General features: G+C 41.8%; 1 protein-coding gene across 3 annotated transcripts; it reads right to left on the reverse strand.

Annotated features, from left to right (window-relative positions):
- Positions 1-1,270: 1,270 nt before the first annotated feature.
- On the reverse strand, positions 1,271-26,469 carry pax2a (paired box 2a). 3 transcript variants are annotated; one of them, XM_076286501.1, is made up of 12 exons: positions 26,418-26,460; positions 26,335-26,337; positions 24,759-24,924; positions 23,879-24,076; positions 20,867-20,952; positions 20,506-20,625; positions 19,622-19,663; positions 13,751-13,926; positions 11,657-11,777; positions 5,023-5,124; positions 3,085-3,171; positions 1,271-1,392 (listed from the first exon to the last, which is right to left on the reverse strand). In XM_076286501.1, exons 1-12 carry the CDS (start codon positions 26,458-26,460, stop codon positions 1,271-1,273), a joined length of 1,266 nt encoding a protein of 421 aa, XP_076142616.1. The 3 variants fall into 3 exon arrangements, with proteins under 3 accessions (XP_076142616.1, XP_076142617.1, XP_076142618.1); XM_076286502.1 differs by lacking the exon at positions 19,622-19,663; XM_076286503.1 differs by lacking the exon at positions 19,622-19,663 and having other exon boundaries at positions 1,335-1,411; positions 26,418-26,469.
- Positions 26,470-27,488: the final 1,019 nt, after the last annotated feature.

A 27,488-nucleotide genomic window follows, 5' to 3' on the forward strand; every position in this document is an offset into this window, starting at 1 on the left:
GCCCATTTATTGACCTTATATTTCAAAGTAAAGTTGTGAGGCAATAGTCAAAGTCACAACATTGCTAATGATTTTGCTAAAAGACGTATTATAATAAAAACAAATGAGGCGCATATTATATCAAAAGTGTATTGTTCTGAATAATGGAATGTGATAGACAAGACTGACATGACGGCATCATTCAGGTTGATAGTTTTATCTGGAAATAATGTAAAACTGCTTTGTGCTCACAAAAAAAAAATATATATAATAATTTGAGGTTTCTGAATGTCATGATATGATACTAATAATCCTGGAGAGTATTAGCTGATGATGGTTGAATGTCTTTGCTTGGTCTTTAGTAAGAAACCTTGTGAAATCACAAACACAGATATAGTGCAAAAAAAGAGCAAAGAATGATATTGCATGGACTTGTATATTTTTCTGTGTTTATAAAATATAAAAGACGCTGTAAAGAAACAATTCTGCACATTGATAGAAATTTTCATACATCACAAAAAAGCAAATAATAATTTAAAGAAATTATCTTAAGTTCTGTTAGGTCCATGGTGAATCATGGTTTCCTCTGACATTTTAATACTTTTATTTTATATACATATATATATATATATATATATATATATATATATATATATATATATATATATATATATATATATATATATTTTACATCTGATTGTGTATCACAGAAAGTTCATGTCCGTTGTTCCAGACTCACACTTGCACATTGTGTTTTTCTGCATGGGCACGGTGAGAGCAGTACATGTGTGCAGCCCTGTAAGTTACTGTCTCTGTACTGTTCTGGCATATGACTGCTGTGGGGTGCTGTGTGGGGTTCTTCATATAGTAGTGGGACATTGGCATTAGCCGGCACAGGCCTCAATAAGCATCGATAAGTTGATGTTAGTCATGGTCAGGAATGTGTTGATTCATGAGAAGAAATAGCAAAGAAAACCATTTAAAAACACATCAATTGTTACTTTGTAATCTTCACACTGTCTTCACTTTTTCTTATAGTGTGTTTTATATATATATATATTTATATATATATATATATATATATATTTATATACTCTTTCAAAGTTCCCTGTGGAAATCGTCAGGTCTTCGTTGAAAACGAGAACGGCGCCTGATGTTTTGAGTGCTCTGCAGGTCCGGGGAGGGGACTTCAGTGGGTGTGGATCTCCATCATCAGCTGATCCCCTTGATCCAGTGGTTTCCCCCTTGAACTGGTTACTTTTGGAGCCATTGTCTTTGTCTTTAACACCATTCAGACTGGTGCGATATGGAGACCTCCGCCATGGTCCTTCAGTTTGATTTGGTTTCCATGGTAACTAGTGGCGGTCATACGCAGTGGCAGCAGTGGGCGGCGCGGAGCCCCGGGATGCGGCACTATAATAATAAGGGGAACCTGGAAGTTAACAGAAGAGCGCACCGTTTGAGACAGCAAAATGTGGAGCTGAAACAGACAGTGAGATTATGGCCATCAGTTCCCATGAGAATACCTTACAGGAGCTACTGTATGTCAAAGACAGAAGTGGCTGATTTGATCATCTAAAATCCTAAAGGATGACAGTACATCAGGGGTCTCAAACTCCCGGCCCGCGGGCCAAATCGGCCCGCGTCCGGCCCAATTCTGGCCCGCGACGTATGTCAAAATAATAATGTTATCAGGCCCTTGAGGGTATTTTTAATTGCGACAAACAACGATACTGATTAAAATAGACGATAGACCCAAGTACGGTGACAAATTTCATTTGTAGGCTACTCTCCTCCATTATTTGCTAAACATCCAGAGCTTGATTCAAACCCAAAATCGCTGCATAAAGTTTTCAGGAAATACTTGTATTACACGCGAGAAACACGAAGACATGCATTTGTAATGACGCGATGCAGGCCATAGTTTTGCACAAATTGAAGCAGAAATAGGCCTACACCAAATGTTGAAAAACGTTCACGTGTGATGAAGTCTTAAGTAGGCTATGTTATTCACCTATTCTGATTCTGAAGGAGAATATCCTTTTGGAGATTATGATCGATCGTCTATTGACAGTGATAGTCACGGTGCGTCTATGAATGGAGGTGCATCTTTACGTGTATGCGACGGTCTCCACTAAGCATAGGCTACCATGCTTATTTCGACCCTCTGCCCAACATAGCTCGGAGGTTGCAGTGGTAATCGTGATGATAGTATCCGTAATGGACGTGGTACAGACAGCAGGGCTAGTAGAAATAGCGCTCTGAAGAACTACAAAGTCACCCTCGATAGGAACTGATTTGACCAGGTTTATTGTAAGCCTTGTGGTTATAGGCCAGTAATAGTTTACTATTGTTGGTATAGGCCTACATCTTAGTTGTTTTCCTGTTAATTGTTATGTGGGTAATATGACAAAAAAGAAAGTAAACCTACTCAAATATGTTCATCCAGTATTTACTGAAAGGTGCATCATTCGAGGTGCTTACCATCCAGTGGCAAATTAGATGGGTAAATGTACCCCCTTCATAAACTTTTGTTTATACTCAAAGATTTTTACATTTACAGTAGGACTTTATCTCTGACCACTTTCAAGCCATGGCCTTTTGAATTTTTTATATAAAAATCCAATGGTGCTGCTTTCTTAACCCTGACGCCTATTGCCAGGTTTAAAAAAGTGGAAAAAAGAGGAAAATATTTTTATTTGGTGTGAAACACACACATAGGTCTACCTGTTTTTTATGCTTTTTTGTTTGTTTTTTGTTTGTATTAATATTTATTTGATCATTATTTTATTTAGAAGCTACAAGGTTGCTAGCACAGGTGTCTAAAAATAGATAAATAATACTTGCACTTTCTGTTTGTAGTTTTGTGTTTGAAAATACAGTATTTGAAAAAAAACATTGCATTTTAGGAAATAGCCATTCTTTTTTGTATTATTCTTTAACACTGATGTGGCCCTCCATTCAGATGACATTGGCAGAAGTGGCCCCCAGCTCATTTGAGTTTGAGACCCCTGCAGTACATGGCTACCTTTTATTTGACCAATTATTACACAGAATACAAACAATACCAATTATTTTGGTAACAAAAAAAGGACTGTTACTTACTTAGTAATGCTGGATTGCTGAACCGCCATGCTTCATTGTATGTTGTATACTGTGGATGGGAGTACGGATTTCCAGAAAAATCACTTCCTAAAAAAAAAACCAGACACAACAAAGATGTAAGCCTAGTTATTCTTCATTTTCCTCTCAATATTAGTTCCAAATAATCTCGGGATACAAGTGTTTGTTTAGTATTTGTATTGTTCAGGTATGTAGGTCTTTACGGGTCAGGACTTTAGATAGACTAGATGACAATGATTTTGTGGCCCCCACAAGATGCAAGATTGTAATAGGCTGAATATATTTGTTCATTTTTCAAACTTTTTTATTTCTGTCTTTTCCCCTTTTGTATGACTTTAGTTGACACTTTAACCAAAACCTTACTGGAGGACTTAAATGAAAAGCCCAATGGATCCTTGCTTCCATGCTTTTTTTCTTATTCAGCACTATAGTGTCAGGCAGCAGGCAGGGAGGGTGTCAGTGAGCAATGCTGTTGGTCCCAGCACGCTTCTCTTTTATGAGACAATAAAGACTGGCTCCTAGATGAACCTGCTGAGGAATGGCTTCTGCTTTAACAGTTTTTGAGGTCTGTCACTAAATCCTAACCATTCTGAGGCTGATGGATGTCCAGAAGAAAAAAAAACCTGTGGTGGTAGCATTCAGGAATCTCTTGGTGTGTGTGACCACAGAAAATGTATCTGGGATGAAACACACATTTTATGTATATGTAAAGATATTTTGCCATAACAAATGAAAGCTGTCAGGCAATTAAATTGGTGAGTGAAGTACACATGTTTGCTGGGACCACGGTCACATTGAAAGGTTGAATCCAGCTGAACCACTCAAGGGTGACGGGGGAGAGGAGGTGGAGGGGTGGGCAAATCCTTTCTTCTGCGCTGATGTAAAATACTGGTGGTACAGTCTCCTCTCTATATGCCTCCATATACTCCTTCACAAGTTGTTGATTTTTTTTCTGTCTGGCAGTATCCCATGAGCTGTTAAGAAGACTGTGGTGGCCTTTACACAGTGAAAGCCGAGCAGAGCATTCCAGGCTAATCTGAGAGTAGCATCAGGGTTGAGCATGTGTGCTTATGTTGTTTGGGTCATTGTTGTTGTTGTTGTTGTTGATTTGGGAGAGGGTATCCAGCCGGCTGCCAGATTGCATCCTTGCGGGCTCGCAGTGAAACTCAAGCCATGTCCCTCAGAGAGATAGTGATTTAAATATTTACAGCCCTTCCCAGCCTCTGTTTTGTGACCCTTAACTGTTTGCTGTGAACCTGAACTGCAGGTTAAGTAGAGGGGAAAGAGATACGCTCCGCAGCACGGCGCAGGATGGGAGCTGTGTTTATCGACGGCCCGGGAGAGCCGTCCCACACACTGGGATAATGAGCCCTGGTGCCCGAGCGGAGCTAAGAGGAACTGTCCTATATCCTCGCCACTGATTGCTTATTGAGTATGTTAAATGTCCTCGCCAGCCAACGCAAGCAACCACACAGATGTCCACAGGGGTCTGAAGCGAAAGATTCTCTCTGGTCATGTTGTGGTAGCCCAGTGCAAAAGCAGTTTCTCATCACCAGTCAACATCTGTCCTCTGCCTGCTTATCTTTTGACTATATCCTCACAACATACCATGTCCTCTACCTCTCTTCTTATGACACTGATTGTTTTCAGAACAAAGATATCATAGTTAATTGAAGTGATGAAATAATGAAAAACTAACTGAGTGCTTATAGTTGTGCATTAGGATGGATTATGGAGGTCATTTTGTCAGTGAGTTTGTGCCATTATTATGACTTTGATGAGCACATCTTTAAGGAGCACATGTTGGGATTTGATTGTCCTCAGGTTTCCTAAAGACAGTTTGTGGGTGAGAACTACACACTCAAAATGTTACGACCTGTCTTAAATTTAATGACACCATAAAAACATAATGTCACTTACCAGGCACCATTCCAGCAAGGGTTGAAGTGGGGTAGCTGCCCTGGCCGGTGGGGGGTACATGGGGAGGGTATCCCGGTAAAGTGGTGCTCGCCATGTCACGACCTGAGGGGACAAAGGCAGAGTGGTTAGGAAATGTAACTGTACAAAACACCTCGACAAAAGTTACACTTCATCAGTGACAGCAGTTACAGAAATACTAAAGCATTCATTCACTATTTTTTTCTTCACATTCTTTTAAAATAAAGAAAGCATATTTTGCGCAACAAAATATGGGTATTTACAAACGATCTTTACATGTTGAAACACATGGAGAAAATATTACAGTAAGAAATCAACTGCTTCACATTTTTAAATAGGCTAACACACATATCAGAAATTATAGAATTCATTGAACTCTCTTAATATATCTCAGCTCTGTTAATGTGGCAAATTCTTAGAAATGAGAAAACAGCACACCACTGTAACTTGGGGGACAGTAAATAACCCAGAAGAGCAACTATAATCCAGAGTGCCGTATCCAGATTCAACCTCAGGTTGACACCCAAGTCCAGCACTCCATAAATGGCTTCACTGAAGTTGCACCACAGACCCATTGCCCCTAATTGCACAGTTCACGTTTTTCATCCTTCAATCCCCTTTTCCATAAACATCACAGATGGCCCGAGTGACTCACGCATTCAGCGGCGGTAGCAGAACAGAGCCATACAGTGCACTCTGCAGCCTCGCTGCGCTGTTGGCTATACTCAAACACTCTGCCGTCATTTAGGGGCTAAAAGCAGCACTAGCTCTCCACATTCAGCCCCTGTAATTGGGTCTGACGGCCGCCTATCCTGGCTGGCCTGGCTGGTTTTGAGGCACGTAGGCCCCATGGCGGCTCTGGGCTCAGGCTTCAGAGGGCCCTGTGTCATTGTTAGGAGGGCCAGTGTGGGTGGGTGCGGGAGGGGGGGGGGCGGGTGGATGGGTCCGAGAGGGGAATAGTGGTTTGGTGGTCATTAGCGAGGCAGGCGGTCAAAGTCGCAGGCTGTTTGTATAATACCAAGCGCACATAGTTTGAAAGCACAGTGCATGATGGGATTTGGCTGATAACATGAAAGCCTGTGATCTGACCCCTCGCATTTTTTGTGAGGAGCATCCAGAAATTGTGTTTGGGGTGTTCTTGAAACAACCCCCAAAAAAATGAACTTCAGATCAAACATTCAAAATATCGTTTTTGAACAAACATCCAAAATGTAAAACGAAAAAACAATTAACTTCAATAGACAGCGACAAACATTTGTTCATTCAATAGTCTGAAACAGGGTTAGCTTGCGGTCTCTCCCGTTCCAGCGCAGGGCAGAGCTCAGTGCTTTGGGGTGGAGGCTGTACCTGCTATAATAGGCTGGCTGGCATACTGGCCGTAGCCGGGGCCATGGTGGGCATAGGCAGCACAGCAGGGGGTGGAGGCCTCTACTGACACGCTGGGCTGGAAGGGCAGGAGCTCAGCTAGGCCCACTGCTGCCAGGGAGGAGGGGGTGAAGGGGGCCAGAGAAGCCTCGTGGGGCTCCTGCTTTACACACACCGAGGACGGATTCGACTCTGCCAGGTGAAGAATGGAACAAGAACCCAGACACACAACACAGCGCACAGCCACAGTCACACCCACACGGACAGACGTGTTCACACACACACACACACAAACATGCAAACATACCACATACATGGACACAAACACACAAAATGAATTATGAATAATGGGATTGATTGATCACAAAATAAAAAGTGCTCATGCAGTTTAGATTTATGAACAAATTTTGAACAAATTTGTTTGAATGTGAATTTGTTTACATGAAAAGTGCAATGCAGCCTCTGATTGTCTGCTTTTGACTCTAATCTAATTGCATGTTTCAGAGGATTGCAGGAGCATTTGGTCACATACACGTTGTTAGGGGAATCATTCAAACCCGGAGGAATTTGTTCACAGTAAGCCAATAAGTGTAAGCCACAGAGTGTGCATTTCTGACCTGTGACAAGCTTCTGATAAGCGAACAGGAGTCAAAGGGTCATTTTGAGGGCAGAGGCCTCACTGAATAATCACATAATCACACACATACACACACACACACACACACACACACACACACACACAAAGAGACACACAGACACATCCACATCTGCATACACTCACAGTCACACGGCCCTGCAGGTGTATAGTCTATATACAACACTACATATAATGCCAACTAAAATAGGGTTTAAATTCTTATAAAGTAATCCATAATATAAAAATGCATACATTGTAAATTGATGACCTGTTATTGACCAAGCTGTGAGAGATATATTAATAATGTTGGCCAGGACAGATCCTCTTACATTACTTTTCAAATGACTATAGCACTATATCTGGGTAGTTCAAATTTCTACTGGAAGCATCCTTGTATAATGAGTCTAAATATTACAAACTGTATCTTCATTTTCTGAGCTATGATTTACTGAAATAATTCTATTCTACATGTATTTTAGCACAGTACATGATGCATCTCTTCCTATAAATCACCTCATTGTTGCTGGGGAAATCCATCAGATTCAAATATATGGCCAGATTTCCCACAGGTTTACAGATAAAACAATGTCTGTGCAAAACAAGAAACACCCACAGCAGAAAAACCTTAATTTAAAATGTCTTATGAGCCTTGACATTTTTCATTTTGTCGCATTTGCTACTGCAACCCATGTAATGAGTAGGAGAGAGTGTTTTTCCATCCAGTTCTGTTAGTGTTGTCCGCTGGGATAGCTCACCCAGCACCATGATAGCCTCATTAGCTGCCTCCCAACTATTGTTGTTTTACAACTGAACTGTGTGTTGAGATTCCTCATTAAGATAAGGGCTCCTTTTATGTTGGATACAATCCTGACAACCCTTTTCAGATGCCAGGAAATCGTCCAACTTAACTGGCTTCCCTTCCCCATACACACACACACACACACACACAAACACACACACACACACACACACACACACACACACACACACACACACACACACACACACACACACACACACACACACACACACACACACACACAGGCAAACACACAGACACAGAGAGGCACACACACACACACACACACACACACACACACACACACAAACACAAATCAATTACAGGATCCACATCCCTTTTTACTACGCAAAATGACCTACACTAGCAAGATTATGGAAGATGGATGATTATGGACACAATCATTTTCTGTCTGCCTCCAGCTATTACATAAAGCATAATGCTTAGCAACAATACTGCACACAACAAAGGGTTAAGTGGACAAATAAAGTCAGCAGACAATCCCCAATGACTGCATTGTATGAGGAAAATGACTGCTATAAAGCAGCACTTCCAGATAAAGCCCTGGAGGCCAATAAAGGCTTGGAGGAGTGAGAAAGTGGAATTAGGCTCCTGTTTTCACACAGCCCACGCAGCCGTTGTCAAACAAACGGAGACACTTCACTCGCACACTGGCTCCGGCGTGTTCAAGCCCACTGAACTTCCAAACTAATCAAAAGTGCTGTTTCTTATTGTCCCAGAGACGAGCCGGAGCCGTGCGCCCCAGGCCTGTCAGACCGCTGATGGCTGAGATGGAGGATAAACACTTGGTCTTGGAGGAGGCGCTCCCAACAAAACACATCTGGACATGGAGCACGCAGGATATAGAGTCCTCCACTTCTGTCTTCCCCACCTCTGCAAGGCTTCTCTCAAACTCAGGGAGAAAAAATAAGTCAAACGACCTTCCCTTTTTATATGGAACCAGTGGAGCAAAGTCACCTGCACTGTCGTCTTTAGGGGATAGAATTACTAAATTCTGCATCTGGATGAACCAAAAACAGCTACTAACAACCATTAACCTCAATTTTCTACATTCACAAAGTAGCAATTTATCACTGGCTGGGAAAATAGGCTCCTTCACAATTAATTATGACTAAGTAAAGAATGTTTGGACCCAAGTAAAAGTCATTAATAACCAAACGTGTACTCAAAGGTTAGCTTGCGATTGTGAGAACAAGCCAAACATTAATTTCATTTGTCGGGCGCCTGTGGCCCTCCGCTTGTCCAGAGACACAGGCAGTTTGTCAGAGGGCCACCACACACAGGTTAGGTGGCTGCTTGTTGTTTGCTGTTCGCTGGAGAATAGCAGGGCCACACTTAAGTAAAAAGGCTCTCCTTCGGATATATTTCAGCTGCAAATCACTGGCAGGCTCTAGCCAACACAAAGCAACCTATTCTTCTCAAGCACAGCGTACTGCACGTCTCCTTCTTTACTTACACGGACCCTCAGCAAGCGGAGAAAAGTACGGGACACACGGAACTCCGATGCTCTCACAGAGCCAGACTGCTCCCTCTATTCTGCCATTCGTCTGAAGATTCCCAGCCAGGGAGAGCCCTTCAGCACCTGTTCAGGTTTTCAGGCCCACAGAGGGGTGCCCATTTACACTGGGCCATCCCACTGGCACCAGGAAGACTCTGATTATGGTGCTCAGCGGGGCAGGAGCCTCGGAATCCTGAGTGGCAATTCATTGCGAAGGTATGTGCAAAACGCCCTTTTAAAACAAGACTCATATTCTGGAGTCCATCCAGGTCCTTTCTGTAGGCTTGAATAAAGCATGACATGGTGCTCCTCTGCTGTTCATACACAAGGAGAGGGAGGAATGCAAACTGCTGAGGCAGGGCCACATGAACGAGCCTCTTTGTCCCACCATCAAAATGAACGCAAAAAAAGAAAACCGGTGCCAGAAAATAAGTATTTTGAATAGCTCACTGCACCTAAATGGCTTTCATGTAAATTCTAAGAAAGCAGCAGAAATATGCAGGTGTTGTTATCCAAATGCTCCTGAAGAGCAATTCAAGTAAAAATATGAGGGTATAAAAAGCACCAGAGACATCGGAGATGTTCTTTTGCCTTTGAGAGATCAAAGAGATCTCAATGATATATGTTAGAAATAACATTACAGGGGGGAGGGCAAATTATTCTTAAAACAGACAGAGGTCTCCAATGACTACGTCTCCTTGATACACACCGTGCGCTAAAGCCCTCTCTCATTTCTGCCTGCCTGTTACACAGGTAGCTCAGCTCTACTACGAGGAACAGGGGACACAGAAGCATGCGTCCAGCCGCCTGAGCAGTGTCCTTACACTTCCAATTTCTGTTTGCACTGAAGAGTTCATTAATCATTCATTTTTAATAGATTATGCAAATCTTGCGACATAAAATCAACCAGATCAATGACTGCATGAATTTAATTGGCCTGAGAAAACATGGAACAAACATAATCTTTAGCATAAAGGCATAATTTATTCACAATTGGATCTCACTCTAAATGTGGAGAATAGTTAAATGCTTTCTATACACCATCCTTATTCCAGAGTTTATCACACGCTTGAAAAGCAATACACAACCGTTTTTCCACAGACACTACATTACACTGCATTTCTCCTCTACAAACCCACCAGATTAAATAGACAATTATCTGCTAACTAACAGGCTAAAAAAAAACTTGATGATTCTGTTAAAAAGAATAACAATAATTTCTACCTATGATATAACAAGAAATATACCTGCGTTTTAAAACAAAGCTATAAAATAAATTTGTTTCTGTTTATCTGACATTATCAATGGCAGTATGCTAAAAATATGTCGAAGCATTTAGAAGAGCAAACTCTTTTTTCAGCAAAGGAAGTTTTTATTTCCTCCTGCCCAGTGAGGCGTGCGCTGCTCCGGCCTGGGACCCCCCGAGGAGCCCGGCCCAGGTGCAAGAAAGGCCACCTGCCACGAGGGAGCTGCCCGCTCGCACACAAAGCACAAAAACACACCTTTCTTCTCATGAGGCCCAACTCTCAGGGCAGGGGAAACTTACCTCCCACATATTAATGAGAAAAAAGCCTATTCTTTTGGCCTAGTGCTCACTTGGCTATCATTTGAGAAGGGCCATTGCAATTTTCAATCATCCTGTCCTCCGCCCACACACACTCATTGGCTTTGATGGCTCCTGCATAATTATGAATTTTATTAAAAGCTCGGTGTATTAATCTCAACCCTGACAGTTGGCTATCAGTAAACTTAACCTTCTGCTTGGTAATAACAGCAGCTCAAATGAAACAATATTTCAATTAGCTCTGCCATTAGGCAGGTCAGAACAAAATCAGCAGACAAGAGATGAAAAGCATGGCAGCTTAGTGAGCAGCTAAAAAACATCCAGAGTGGCAGCCAGCTTAAAGGTGCAGTTCATACTCTTCAAGATATGCCCCTGAGTTTACAGTGTTTACAGAGCCACTCAGTGAACTACTAGCCTATCCTATTTACCGGTAAACACAGTGTTATATCAATGCCTCTTGAACTCTGTCATGTTCTGGCGACTACATGAACCCCAAAAGTAATCAATTCTTATACCAACACCCTCTAGAGAGACAAACACTGCCCCTTACACTGCATCTGCACATGTACCTCACTACCACACAAACTCCTGTTAGATCAATATTCCTGACCCGAAGCCCTCCAGTGCATATTTGTACCTCATTCTCTCATTTAGGAAACATTTTGAACACCTTGTGGCCTTGTGGACCGCTAGGCAGCAGTTGATGTGGGCACAGGGCCTCATGGGTCTTACCTGTCACTACAGGGTAGCTTTGTGACACACTGGAGCCCAGGTCAGAGCTGGCGCTGGTCGACAGACTGGGCTTGACCTCGTCCAGTCCGGGGTTCAGTGCTGGTAGTGAGTATTCGTTAGCCTGCCAACAAGGGAGGTTGGAAACTTCAAACACTTGGAAAGGAATTGGTAATATGCACTAAACTTCCACCCACTGCCTCCCACTCCCCCAAATTCCCTGTCTAGTGTAAAGAGACACTAATGTGTGTATATTTCCGCAGAAAGGCACAGGGCAGGAGAGGGCTGAATGCATTAGGGCTGCGCACAGGGAAGGGAGCAGATTTGGAGCCCAGTGAAAAGCTGGCCGTCAGCTGCTCCTTTGTGCCTGACTGCAGTCATCCCCCTGACCAGCCAAGGGAGGAAACATTCAGCCTTTGTTACAGAGGGGACATTTGTTTGGAAAAGACGGAAGAAGTCAACCTTGCCGTCTTACCGAAAATAAAAGAACTAAATTGTCTCTGATTAAATGTTTATTTTTAATGTCTGTTTAAAAAATACTCAGGGTAACACAGGTATATTTTGTAGATTGCTGATTTTTTATATGCTTTTTGTAAAGTTGTTTTGTATGTTTTTAAATATTAATATTTAAATATTAATTTAAACATTTTGGCAAGATTGTGCAAATTATAAAATACCTAAATAATTATGTTAATTTTCCCCTCAGTTAGACCTGGTGTATTTGAATGCATGTTTATGTACACATCAGTATGTGCACAATAATTTCAGTTTTTGCAATACGGATTAGAATTCTGTAGATGTGTGTAAACACAATGTATGTGTGAGTGTGTTTGTGTGCATAATGTGCCTGTCTATATGTGCATGGTGTGTGTGTGTGTGTGTGTGTGTGTGTGTGTGTGTGAGAGAGAGAGAGTGCACTCACATCTGTGCACCTCAAAAGGGCCCTTGTCCCACAGGGAAATCCGGTGACCCCAGTCTTGTCTTTTTTTATTCTAGATAAACTCTGATTGTCCCCTACAACTGTTCTCTGGCAAACGGGCGGATGCCCCTCTTCTGTTCCACTGGGCCTCAGATGCACGGCAGCCATTTTCTCATGCGGGGACAGGTTGGGTGTGGGGCAACAGAGTGTGGATCTGAAAGGGATGACCAAATGGCTGGCAGAAGTGTGGGAGGGGTGAACCCATTGAGTTTTGCATTTCCAAAATGGCTTTTTAATACCCTTTCTGCAGACACCAGACATGGGCTAATAGATCCGCCCTTTCAAGAGTTAAAAAGGAAAAAGGGGGATGAGGGGCTGGGGGGTGGAAGGGCCAATAAAAGGGGGAATGCAGTGTGATTAATACCACATCAAATTAAAACAGATTTTCTAGGCAATTCCTGGAGCGTTTTTTTCTTTCTCACTCTGAACGCCAAGCCTCTTTCTTTGCTTTTAAAAATACTTTCTCTTCTTCTCTTTGTGATTGCAAGTCATTTCCAATTCATTTTGGTATTGATCTTCCAGTAGAAATCAGTTTTGTAATTAGCTGCAAATTAGGCCCTCTACTAAGGGTGAGGCCTGTCCCCCTGATTTATCACCAGTGTAATGCTCTGTGATTGGACAGAAATTGAAATGAACTCAATTAGGCCACTGCTTTTTCTTTATGGGCCTCCAGTAGTTTCAATGGAAAATGAATAGTCTCTCGTTGTTTACAAGTCTAATGAAAGTAAATAAAGGTTAACCACTGTGGTCCACTTCTTTTAAAGAAGGCTTTTTATTTACACATCCTATTTTGACACGTCTTATTTTGTCCACAATTAGTCCATGCAATCAGTCTGTGGTTTTTGATATTTAATATTTTCATATTATGTGTGAATGAGTTTCCTTCAAAACCTTCATTAATTGAAATTGAGCATACATTGTCAACTATTATGAGATATTCTCAATTAGTTGCAGAAGTGCAAGAGTATACATTTAAATGATGCCAGTCTTCATAACACTGAAAACATTTTAAGGGTTTTTTTATTTGAAGGTTTGTTGTTCTGACCCTCTTAAATATCTTGGATGAGTGGATTGGTGGATTGAGGATAGTGGGTCAGTGTAGCTGACGCTTTACTGACCTGCTCTGGTTTGACGTGCTCCGATGAGGGGAAGACGTCTGGGTAAGATGGCCGCTCAAACACCCGGTCCAGAGCCTCCAGCTGCTGTTGGGTGAACGCGTCCGCCCTCAGGTGCTTCCGTAAACTCTCCACGCTGCCCTGAGAATCGCTGTTTGGCCCCGACCCATCAGAACCATCTAGGAGAAGAGAGAGTGACAGGTCCACATGCTAGTACCATGCGCTCTGCATCCCCACCCCCACAACCCACATACCCCCCCATCCTGGCATCCCAAACCCCCGGGGCCGACTCAATGCTCCCTCCCCTACCCCCTCTCCACCCCCCCCCCCCCCACCCCCTCCCGTCCACATACTCACTCAGCTGAATCTAGAGCTCCTCTAAGTACCAGCTAGCTGTGGAGGGGAGGGCTGGGAGATTGGAATATATCAGCTCAAATTCAGCCAGCACTAGCTTCAAACAGACCCTAATGGCTGCAGAAAGACACAAAAGAGCAAACCCTGGTGAGATTGTGGAGTGAGTACTGTAAGTGAGTGAGCGAGAGGCAGGAAGGGAGAGAGGCAGAGAATTCTCCACCTCCCCCATCCTCACACAGCATCAGCACCGTCATGATGTGATAGGTCTGCAGTAATTGATGGATTACCTTCAGTGCAAATATATACTTGTTGGGAAGAGCGTGTGTTTTAGCTCTGGAGAGCAGTAGCGATTACAGGCTTTTCTCATTTCCTACGCAGTGCTGGTGGAAATACAGGGCTATTATTTAAAGGGACAATTTCCTTTAGAATGTAATTCTGCTTTCACTTTAAGATTGCTTTCCTGGGAAAAAGATGGGGGCCGATCCAACGATGAATACAATTACCTTGAGAGAGGGCTGCTAGCTCATGCCTTTCCTCAAGTCACACTCTTTAAACAAATGAGCATTCTAGCGCCCCCCCCCCCCCACCCCCAAGCTTCTGACCCATCACCTTGTTAAAACAAGTGCGTGGGGCTTCTCCTCTTGTCCCTCTCCTCAATTTGCTTTCTCTATCCAGGAACAAAAAGCCCTCCAGGAAAGCTCCAGGCGGAGCAGGTGGAGCAGGCGTAGCAGGCGGAGCGCCTGGAAGCACAGCAGCCCCAGCAGGCTTGTCTGCGGCGTCCCCGGCGCACAGCCCTGGCAGTTTGGGGCTTTAGCTCCCTTACAAATCTGTCATTCTAAATTTGCAGCAGATTATGTTCTCCCCTTGCCGAGAGAGCGGTGATATATGATATGCAAGGGCCCTATTGATTGCCTGATCTGGTGGCAGGAGGGAGGCGAAATGAACTTGAAATGAACATCATGCCTCAACTCATTGTGCGTATAATACTCTACTTAATCCCACACTTTTCTTTGCTATGGAATTCAATTGATCAATCATGTTTCACTGAAAGTACCATTTCAGGGGCGTTATTGCCATTCTACCCGGTAGCTTGACCTTTTTCAATGACTGAGGCCACAGGATGAACCTGACTTTAAAGGAGAAATAGATCCAACGAGAAGTGGATGAGGGACTCTCTCTCTCTCTCTCTCTCTCTCTGTATGTGTGTGAGAGTGTGTGTAAAAGATTCTTCATCTATATTCTAATGACCAAACTGTGGCAGTAACTTATGTCATTTCTCTCTCCCCTCCTGGTTCATATCTCTTGTGAGGTTGCATGTGTTTTTTCCTGGCATCATGAGTGTGTAGTTGAGGCAGAATTCCTCATAGACAGCCCCCTTGGGGCTCTTTATGCCACTGAATGTTGCTGCTGTATAAAACTCAATTGTGCTCTTTGGTACAGAAGAAAATAGTCATTAATTACTTTCTATCAACTGGGCTAAGTGCAAAATGCGATCAATAACCAGGCGTTTGTCATTCACCGTAGTGAGGCATGCTTCCCATACCCAAACCCCCTGAGCCTGCAGGGCCTGCACAGCTGAGGACAAGGTTGAGGAGAATGTGGGGGACAAGCCTTCCCACAATACATTTCCATTTTGAGAAGGAAGAAAAATGTCAGTGAAGGCTGTCTAGACCTTTTCCAAAGACACATGCATAATGGCCATTATCGGATGTCCTGTATGTATGCATTTAGCTTTATTTACTTCCTGACTGACTGAGACTGACTGAGACTGCGTTACAAATGCCGCTTTTGTTGTTTTGACGGGCACATAGGCTTCAGGTTTCCTACTGAAAAGCAGACAGGCTTGGGTGTTGTCAGCATGAAGTGTGTGGTGTTTCTGTATCGATCATGGCCAAACTCCAGTGTGTTTGTTGTGACATGTCTCTGCATTAGTACCCTTGTGCCAAGGGACCACCAGTCACTCAGATCAGATAACTTGCCCTGTAAAACCTACTGCTCTCCCTACACTGTCTAGCCAGTCCAAAGCCCAAAGGAGAAATCCTGTAGTTGCAAGACAGAAACAAGCTGTCACTTTGCTGTAATGTGTGATTCACTTGACATCACACATGGCCCTTTATGGGTGCTTGCCATTTTTTAGGGGGATTTCTATTACTGTAAGACACTAATTAGCTAATAGCTAAATTGATTTTGGTTTCATTTTGTGTTGCTATTTTTCCATGGCAGGTGTGACTTCCTTTAAACAAAGGAGCACTGTCCTGCTGGCTTTGATCTATTCTATGCTGATAACATAAGGCCACAGAGGCAGGGCGTTTTGAAAGGCAAATGAGGCGAATGCAATCCTACTCATGGCCTCCTCTAGGATGGGACTTCTCCAACGCCATCTGGCTCATACAGGTGACAATGTGAGCAAACAGCACCTATAGATTTTCAGTGACTGCTATATCAAGTTAATTATTGACTTGATCATTATTAAGCAATTCTGCATCTACACTACATTACCTTAAGACCCTCTCAGTGCTTAAGGAATACCTTTATATACTAACATGATGTACACTTAACCACTAGTAAAGCAAGTCTGTTCAGTTGAACTGGAGAAAAATCCTCCTATGAGGAGTTGTGTGATGGAGAAGGGCCTGTACACAGATAACACTACCATATGGACACAGAGAGAGGGAGAGAGGGAGGGGGGCTCAGAAGAGCAGCTCAACCAGATCTGTTCATTTCCTCTTATGTCACCTTATTCATTCAATTTAGCAGTGCTAGACAACAGAGTGGACAGAAATGAACACAGTGAGCAAAGCCTCATCTCATCTATTCTGCCCCCTCAGAGTCGGCCGCCTTCCCTATCAAGATGCCTTTATTCCTTTACCTACAGCCTAGCCCAGCCGCCGCACTCTCATGGCCTGATCAGACAGTGCCTAAACTGTGACGCAATGTACTGGAACCCATTTAATGAATACATTTTTCTCCTCCTTTCTTTCCTTCTCACTCTCTCTGTCCTGTTTCCCCCTTTTCTCTGGCTGCTCGTTTCGCCGTCTTTTACACCCGAGTGATGCAGTGTGCCATTAGTCCCCAGCACCAGGACTCATAATTGACTTTCTCAGACATGATTGCTCTTTGTGTGAATCTTATATTCCTTTTAACATTGGACAGATTCTGGTGGTATCGTTTACAGCAGCAGGGTGGCTGGGGGGGGCTGTGTCTGCTTGAATGCAGATGTAGCTGGGAAGCGGGGCCCTGAACCTTTGTGTCCTTTGATAAGAAGCCTTGACACCCTCTGCACTTGCAGTTACGCTCCATGGCCTTTCTCAAATCTCCGGCTCTCTTTTATACCGAGGTGATCATGATGATGGAATTGGTGGGATGTTCTTATTGAATTTTTTTTAAAGCTGATCCATTTATTGGTTTGGATGCATTATATATTTTTTCTGCTTTCTTTTTATAGTTGGCCCATACTGATACACTGGCACAAAAGAGCCGTAAGATTTAGGCGAAAAGCCGTCGGCTATTTCCTTTAATCATGTTTTTATTTGAGCCTGCAAAACATGCTTTGGACCTCAACAATACTGCCTTTACCTGTATCTTGATAGAGTCCTATATAAGATCAAATAATTCCTTGCTATATATTTGAAAGCACAATCTCTACACACACACACACACACACACACACACACACACCTCACACTTGATAAAAACGTCCTAATTTCTTGTTCTTTTTCTGTCCTTAAATTTATGACAACTTGTTTCTGCTACTCCCTAATATGGCCCTTTTTACCCTCCATAATTTATTATTAGGATGAAATAGATGGTAGACCCAGTCCGGTCAAGCCAACCTGCTTATCAGTCAAAGCAAGGTCACGATGAGTCAGTCATTGTCTGGATCGTGGAATTCAGTGTTGGGATCATGGAATTCACATACTGTCTGTCTCAGTGAAGTAAGGGTCTCAGTAAAGTAGCAATTACACTATGCCCTCATTTGACTCATTCAGTGAAAATATTCTAGTCCTTGTTGCCATTCATAATTTTGGCAGGATTAGAATTTTATTTCACATCATAATGAAGTACAGAAATCAATTGAGATTGGATTTGTGCTACAGCAGCAATAAGGTTGGGGAGAATTCTATCCGCCAGTGTAATTGGTATAGCTGCTCTTAGACATATAAAGCAATCTTTATAGGGCAGAAGGTCTGTCTTCCCCTTTAGGCTATTTCTTTTGTCTTTTCGATAGGTTGCACATCAGCGATAGAGGAAGGAGGGATGTTAATTTGTGAATTAATGGCTTTTCGCTGCAGAATTGCAAATTCTCTTAAATGTCACAATGCTCAACGTGTGGGAAGCCATTGCCACCCAAAGAACCAATCTAGAGAGCCTTACACTCCCCACCCCACCCCACCCTAACCTTACCCCATCCCCTCAACCCTCTTCACCACTGTCAACATCACCCACAGCTAGCGAGTGTAACATGCTACTTTTAATTTGCAATAACACATGACAATGGCAGATTAATGGCTCTTATGACACCTATGTCCCTGAAACTCCGCTTACGAAGACCCAGTGTACATAACGCGTGTCACACTACATTATCTCTACATCCCCTTTATAATGGAGACTCGTTTTTTTCTTCTTAAAGGGCACTGCTGACTGCAGATTTGGGCAGAACAGAAACTCTGTTCTCCAACTGTAGCACACCATTTCAAAATATGAGCCAGGTACACCTCTCCTAAGACTTTCTGTAGGGTTCTTTATCATATCATATCATATCATATCATATCATATCTTATCATAGCCTAGCATAGCATAGTCTACTATGCCATGCTAAATAACACTTAGCCCCAGGGTGCTGGGATACTATGAAAATGAAACAATGGATGTTCTGGTGCGCAGCTTCTCTTGTGTAAAAAAAGGTTATGTGTAAGTAACACAATTGGGAGGATCTTAACTAACTGTCTTCATAAGCACAGTCTTAGACGGCACAGTTGTTTAATATTTGTGTTCTGACAACAAAACCGCTATTTCTCCTACCACCTCCACCACAGTATCAACTAACATTATTAGTTATTATCATTAAAAATACTTTAAGACTGTCAGTGATATTATTTCTGTTTAAAACATTTTGCAATTTTAATTGTTTATCACAGTAAACCCAGTAACCCATTTATTATGCAGTATAATATAATAGTTTGTATGCCTATAAATTTACAATGTTTGTAATCCCAATTAAAATCATAAATCATTGCCTAAAAACAATAAAGATAAACACCTACTCACAGTCTCTGTCACACACACATTCTCTCTCTCTCTCTCTCTCTCTCTCTCTCTCACACACAAACCACCAACCCCCACTCACTCACACACACTCACACACACACACACACACACACACACACACACACACACACACACACACACACACACACACACACACACACACACACACACACACAGACACAGACACAGAGAGAGTGGAGCGGCCTATGAGAGACAGAGAGAGCAAGAAAAAGTGTGGCTAACGTCACTTACAATATCCTATTTTCCTCCCATCCAGGTTGCCACTCCAGAGAACTAAAGAAATGGAAACATAAGAGAAGCAAGTGGCCCGCTTTGATAAATGCTTTAAGAAATCATCCCCAACTACCTTACCCCCTTTCTCAGTCACTGTAGTGATTTCACCCTGCACCTGTTTAACTCTTTTCACTAGAATCATGTTAATTCAACAGTATTAAAAAAAAGCCTATTGTTTGCCCAACCAATGCTGCATCAGGCCTCTGGCACTACATCCACTCGTTAACTAACCGAGAGAAAATCCTGCCTTTGACTTGTCGCTCTGTGAGTTCAAAAAGCCATGTTATTTCCCTGACAAATTCTTTCAAAGCCCCCCTCCTCCAAGCTTGTCTTGAGAAGGGTCAAACGCACCCTCTCATGCCCCAGTGCCCTCTTGTTCCTGAGGTTAAACTAAACAATTGAGTTCTATTGAGTATTGTTATCAGACGGCTAACGTCTTCTGCTCTGCTCTCCTCTCTGCAAACACATCACTGCAGACATATTTGAGAAGAGTTTGGTTTTTGTTTTTGCCATATGGCAAAAACAAAATGCTGAAAGTCTACTAACATACTGTAGCATTCTTTGTGCTGTACTCAGTGCTGTGCTATACAAAATGGAACTTTGATTCCGCTCAATAAGTCTGATGTTAAATGATGTATTTGGCAACTGAATTTGACATCATAACAAAGAATTAATAAAAAACCTACTCCTGGTGTAAATCGAAATGCTATCGTATACCATGCCCTCACCATCTGACCATGGCACATATAGCATAGCTGTGGAAGGGTCACAAGATGACGCATACAGAGGGCTATGAAGGCGTGAGGAAGAAACCAGATATTAATAATCCGTGTTTTTCTTACCATCCTCTCGTTTTCTCTTTTCTCCGTTGGAACGGGGGATTCCCAAAATGCCATTGATAGAGTAGGAGCCGACTGGGTCATTCGAGGCACTGGACACTGGGGGTGAGGCAGTGCTGGGGACTGGGGGAGAGGAAGAAGGCTCAGCCATGGAATAAGAACATCCTCAGACTATCCAAATACTCAAACATCCTCTATCAAAACCGTTAAAACAGACTGAGTGCAGTGTCATCTTACATTGAAAACTTAAGCAAACACATGAGCATACATGACATTTACATGATCTGAAAATGCCCTACAACTTCCAACAGTGCACTGATTAGTATGTGGACTGGATGGCTGTGTGACCGGCCCCATTGCTTACCTATGGTGTGGCCTGCGGTGCTGAGGGGAGTTCCTGTTCCGTCCGGCGATGTATGAAAAGGCTGCTGAACTTTGGTCCGTATAATCCTGCAAAAATCACCAGGATTGGATCAATACCTCTTTCGGAACATCCCATTCTCTCGCGGGAGTAAGAGAGAGACAGAGAGGGGGGAAGCTCAGCAGTCATATATTGTGTGCATGCACTGTGATTTACTTCAATACATGAGTAAATTCGAAGGTTGTTTTGGGCCTTGCAATGTAGATACACCAGATTCTGTCACAAATAACCAATCTAGGGGCATTAAGGCCAGCTCAATGCAGGTGTCATTGGCTGAATGGGGGGCTACCCCAAGAGAGAGTGGATTCAATCAAATGGAATTCCAGGTTTGGAAATATGATAAAGTCCTTCTGCCTTTATTGTGTGATATGGGGGAAAATCTTCATTGCACTTTGGTCTGAATGATCTTGCAAACAAAGCATGAAATCACATCAATTCACCTCAATGATGGGCTTCAGTGGCTCTACCTGGCTCCACTTTAATAGACTATCCCTTTCTTTCTCCCTCAGCCTTCCTTACTCTCAGCTTTCTCCCCTCTGCTCCTCTCCAAGCCAAAAGACAGCTTAGACACAAGTTCTCAAGTGCCACTGATAAACCATTGCTTCAGACAAACATCCTAAGTTACTGGTGTGAATATGAAACTATTGACAAGGATTCTGGGATAAAACAAAGTTGAGAATAGGCTGCCTGGAACATCAGATGCAAGAGCAGGATTATAAAACATGTGACAGGCAGGAAAAAGTATCTTTTTCCCCCACAAAATCCCACAAGAACATTGTATTAATTTAATTTAAATCGTATATAGAGCACAACATATTGAACAATATTTATTTTTAACACAACTTAAACACACTCAGGGAAGTGAAGACACTACCTCTGCTCTTTCTTGAATCTGTATCAAAACTTTCCTTCAAAGAACTCTCATGGGGGTGGGCAATCCACATCAATATTGTATTTGAATTTTCAACATCTAGCCCCAACATTTATTTGACCTCATGACATATTTGAGGGACTTCAAATAATTCAAGGACTTAAACTTTATTTGGGATCGCTGTTGTTGGTATTGAACAAGCTATTTTAATGGGATGAATTAATGATTTTATCTGTTGCAGAAAATCCCCTGTTAAAATATGAATCAATATGCTGGAAAGGCACTTAGGCTCTTGACTTCACCACCATGCACTGAAGGTGGCTGAGTGGCTAAGACCTCCCAGTGCTGATGACACATTGTACACTACTGTGTGTGTAACCTTACATTATTAATGGGGGGGAAATGCGCTTAAACTTGGGCATCATCTAATGTCAACAGAGCAGAGGTCAACTTCCCAATTGCACAGACCCTGATTCTTATTTTTATATATATAGCATATGTTTCAAATTCATATTCTTACAAGATTTCCATTTCATTTTGCAACATTTACTATGCATTTTGAGGCATTTAGGTAATTCTGTCAAGATCCCTAATACAACAAATAACTACTGAGATACCATAAAATGAAACAATAACAGCATTACAGATTCGTCATCTTCTTTCTGCAGTACACAGTCACCTTTTCTTGAACATTAACAAAGCCCTTAGTGCTTCCCATATGAATAGCTTTACCATAATCAGAAACCAAGGTAATATATATTTAGAATTTACCACATGCATACATGTGTTGAAGTCTGTTCAAATTGCCCTCTTTAAGCAACCATGGTGCATGAAATGAATTTCTAGGCTCTTTCCTTTCTCTACTTTTTCCACAGAAATGTCTGCCGTGGAGAGGCCCATGATCTCTCTTCAGCTCATTAAAATGTAATGCTGATGACTAGTTCAATGGAACAGTGCCTCCTAACCAAAGTTAATTTCTCTTTCTTGCAGGTAAGACTTTTTCACCTTGTTCTTCCTTGACGTTTTTTGTCTCTTACCGACTATCCGAGACATGTGTGTATTTTCACATGAGACAGTGGAGATTTATTTCACTTCTGCACATCCTTCATAACCCCGCACTAATTTACCAACGTCTTTACTACCGGCAATGTTACTAATAATATAATGAACGAAGGCATAACACACTCACAAACATTTGGACTACTGACCACAAAAAATGCAAAACACGTAAAACGATTATTATTGTTTTAATTGTTATTATTATTATTATTATTATTATTATTATTATTATTAATAATAATATAGTAGTAGTAGTAGTAGTAGTAGTAGTAGTAGGCTATTATTATTAAACAAAGTAGGCTTTGTTATACTGAGGTATATTGCTTCAAACGTTATAGGCTACACTAAATGTCATGCAGTTGAAAGCATATGTAGGCATATGTAATAAGGCTGTAATCAGTTTTGTTTCAGTTTGATAGCTCGGCGTCTCAGCAGTAGTAGGCTAAATTTACTCTTCAAGACGCGACAGTGAAAAATGTATTCTCAAACGCAATGTGGTCTGATATTGAGCAACTGTGTGGTGTATTTCCCACCGCTACTGGATCTGGTTACAGCGTATTGATTGGTTTTCATGCAGACAGATGTGATTCTCGTGGTCTCAACCATAGATCTACTCGTGACTGTGGAAAGCACTGAGATTGAATTGCAGTTTTGAGACCACCCGGGTTGGACAATGAAGATCACCAAGTACAAGGATCATATGCCACTGTCTTTCGCGTTTAACGCATAAACAGCCATTAATTTATCGCATTCAGTTAAAGGTATAAAGCCAAAGACGAATAATTCAACATGATGGTTTAAGCGTATTCGAATACATAGGCTACTGGTGCGTAATGCACAAGTCTGGCTGCCGTCTGCCTTGTATTTCTCCACCGGCAATAATGATCACAACATAATCGTATTATTCTCCGAGACACCACTCAAAAGTCTTTAACCTTTGATACTTTGCCAAGTTAAGTCCTGGTGAGAAATGGTATTCTACTATTCAGAAAACACGGCAAGGGAAATGCTTTAAATTATTTTACCTGTTGATGGATGACACACTAGGTACAGTGTCATTGTCGCAGACACCCTCGGCCAAAAGTCGATCCCGTATTTCCCAGGCAAACATTGTTGGATTTTGCCGTTTGTAGTCTGCAATTTTGTCCACAACTTTGGGAGTTGCCACTTTTGGTTTAGAGCCCCCGATAACTCCGGGTTTAATACTGCCGGTCTCATAGTATCTGAAAAGACATGATTTGAGCTCAGCAAGCAGTTAACTGCAGCTAAATGAATTATATCCATGTTCGACATTTCAATAATCAGTGGGCTATACTTGAGACTCTCCCCTTGTCTTTAGCCTACCTACTGTAAAAACAATTATAGGCTACTCTTGTCATTCTGTGTTCACGAGCGCCCTAGAAGAGCGTCTGAAGTGCTCATTTTGAGTACCTCCAACTCCATCTCTACATGTAACCATTCGAACGAATTCTGCCATTGTACTGTCGCGATTTGTTATTTTGATTACTTCTAAATGTTTCCCCCATAGTGCACAATATAGTGCACTATTCCTTGAATATTTATATTCTTTCAGGAGATAACAGAAAACAAAATACAAAATGCCTTCTTCTCCAATATATGGGATGACCTATATTCTTCATAAAAAAGTGTAATAACCCTAAAGTAATTTGATCATTTGTTCTTTTACAAAAAGAACATGCATCAGGCTACAGTCCAAATGTTTCCAGTGTAAGAATTATGGACAGTATTACACCTTCTACAAATATGTACAGCAATTAATCAATAAATGAGGTGTTATGTCCAGGTGCTATGATGAAATATTAATTTAGTTCAGAATGCTTGGAGAGCTACCGGTGAACGCTTGTGGGACATTTTTTTTTCTTTTGACAAATTCTCCTCCCTTACCTGCCAAGGATTTTGCTGACACAACCATGGCTGACCCGGAGTTGTCTGGAGATGTCACAAGGTCTGACCCCTTGGTGCGCCAGCTCCACAATTCTTTGCCTCACAACATCAGGTAGGGGTCTGCCATTCACAAACACCCCCCCTAGCTGGTTTACACCCCCATGCCCTATATGGGATACAACAGCACACAGAGGAAACCATAACATTACATACATATAGAAAACAAACAGGATGCGATATTTTCATTACACTAAGATACATTTCAGAGTGTAGTGCGTCATACCAAAACAGTTCCAAACAGGCGCAGGCACACCTGCGCTCGCCTAACATATAGGCTACTGTCAGTCCTTCTGTTTTATAGACTTAAGCAACATGTTTTAACACTTTAACTTGACATGAATGCCCTTTCATTGGTTTAAATAAGTTATAATGACCACCAAGTTTTAGAGTTTAGATTTATCTAAGCCTAAATATATTGGCTTAGATAAATCTACTGTAGTCTGAATTGACTGGATAAGTAGCCTGATAAAATGTTCAAATACAATTATTAAAAATATCATACGTGCATCTATCAGTCAAAAAAATATATTTTGCTAGGACTATGTGATACGGCCCTAAAACAATACATTAATACAATAAAACTATTTAAGAAGCATACAACATCATTTTGTTTCTTTTTCCATGGCGGGTTTAAAGAACATGGACGTTATATTTTCGAGGTGAATTAGAATCAGCCTAAATCAAGTTCCTTCTTTTGCCAGCAATGAAACATAAGGGCCAATATTTTCCTTTAGTATAGGCTACCCTTCGCTTCCACTGCGGCCAAACACATGTCGCAGATATTATGTTTCAACCTGTTTAAATTTCCTCGCACAATTACTGTAAATAATTAAAAAGAGCTTTGATAACTCATATTACAAACATAGTGGAGTCTACAGCGAAATGATTGGGAATTAATAATTAAACTTTGACGTTGACCTGTCTTCATAGGCTTAGACCGAGATATGTCTACAATAATAACTGTATAATGTAATAAAGTCTCGAGATTGGACGTATGTTCCTATCCATAAAAACACAAAAATATTAGAAAATATTCTTATCTTAATATTATCTCTGTATGTTCCTATTCACCTATATTACTGTTTGTACTGCGTTTATATCACGGGATGATTTGGGCTATAATTTTACTTCCTTGGTATTCAAATAGAATATGACCAGTTACATAAATCTCAATGAAACCAACAGTTTAAATATGGACATTGTTTGTCCATTCAACCCAGATTATTCCATATAGCCTACTTTCAATTTAAACATTTACGCAACTTGGAGCGAAGGTGCTGTTGTCATAGACTTTACTCAGACTTTGAGCAAAACCATGCCAAAATAAAAGTAGCATGTGCTATGGTACGTTCGCTTTGAACCACAAAAGCGATCGGAAAAGCTTAGTTATGGAACAGTTTTATTGTTATAACATTAAGTAAGTGGAAATGTATAGGGCTACGTTATTTAATTCAGTGCAAAGTACTGATATAGGCAATACTTTGCCAACGTAACCCCGTCTTTTGCTTCCTTTTACTTGCTAAATTAAACTCATCAGTAAATAACACTCTTTTCCTGTGATAGCCTACTTAGTTGATTCAACATATATTTTCAACTTACGGTGCATCGCCGAGAAGGGGTCTGCTTTGCAATGAATATCCATTGGATAGCAAAGGAGGGAAAGGTAGTCGACTGAGGTCGCCGTGTCGCCTGTGTAATGCAGCTTTGAGCAGAAATTTAAAAATCTATCCGTCTGGAAAGAGTTTGCCTCCAGCAACTCGCAAAGTAACTTCTTGAAAATGTCGAGAAGTTGATCTTGCTGTTCCGTTCCTTCGGCGTAAATTTACGGTTTTGTCAGGGTATGGTCATGACCATCACTTGTCTCTACAACATTGCATCAACATTCGCAAGACGTGGTCTAAATATCATTCAACAACATAGCCTACTAAAAGTAGTAATAAGGATTGAATGCAATGTCTCTTCAACTGTCCCCGTCCGCAGCTGCAGTAGAAAATTCCTCGATTGTTAACGTACTTGGTAGCGCTCGAGTATGATCAGGTATGTGTAAAGATGACAGGGAAAACATGGACACGCCGATTGTGGTTTGCGGTCCCCCTCTCCTCCGGAATGGGATGTGCCTGTTAGAAGCTTGAGTTGAGAATGAAACCCCTCTTCATGTGTCTGTTTCTAAAAGCTGCAGTCCCCCCTCCCCCGCACAGTCCCCCTTGCATAGAGATGGATGACTTGTCAGACAAAGGCAATAGATTCCAACACTATGTGATTCGCCAACGTAAAAACCTGGAACCCAAATGAGGAGGTCCCTTCATATGACACTTGGTAAGGGGAGGGATACAAACAGGGAAATGATGTGACTTTGGAATAACGCAGGAGGCAGTTTAGATCGAGACATGAAATGGTTTGAAAGTATCAGTCCCGCGACTGTTTTGAGTTGTGTAACTTCTATGCGTATTTCTTTCATAGGCTAAGCGGAATTTTAGTGAAATATCCCAAAGAGTCTGTAGGCCTATATAATCTCAGACTCGTTTTAGAGAGGCATGGATGGCTGGCGTCGTAGTAGTGGTGGCGTGTCTTAAAAAGTTGGCAGATGTGTTAGCCTACCCTGTTGTCCTGTTTTAACATGGTCTCAATGTTGGGCTATCAGGAATATTTTACTGCCGCAACAGTGCCATA

The sequence above is a fragment of the Alosa pseudoharengus genome, unplaced genomic scaffold (assembly GCF_046254945.1).
Source record: "Alosa pseudoharengus isolate Yale_2024_CS ecotype anadromous, Long Island Sound unplaced genomic scaffold, YU_APseudo_1.1 YU_APseudo_1.1_scf_15, whole genome shotgun sequence".
Classification (NCBI taxonomy): domain Eukaryota; kingdom Metazoa; phylum Chordata; class Actinopteri; order Clupeiformes; family Clupeidae; genus Alosa; species Alosa pseudoharengus.

Coding starts and splice junctions, on each gene's coding strand:
- pax2a (XM_076286501.1), bottom strand. CDS start 26,460: ATGGATATTCATTGCAAAGCAGACCCCTTCTCGGCGATGCACC. Junction 11,778..13,750: donor AGCACGTCAAACCAGAGCAG/GTCAGTAAAGCG, acceptor CCTTGTTGGCAG/GCTAACGAATACTCACTACC. Junction 3,172..5,022: donor CCTTGCTGGAATGGTGCCTG/GTAAGTGACATT, acceptor TTTTTTTTTTAG/GAAGTGATTTTTCTGGAAAT.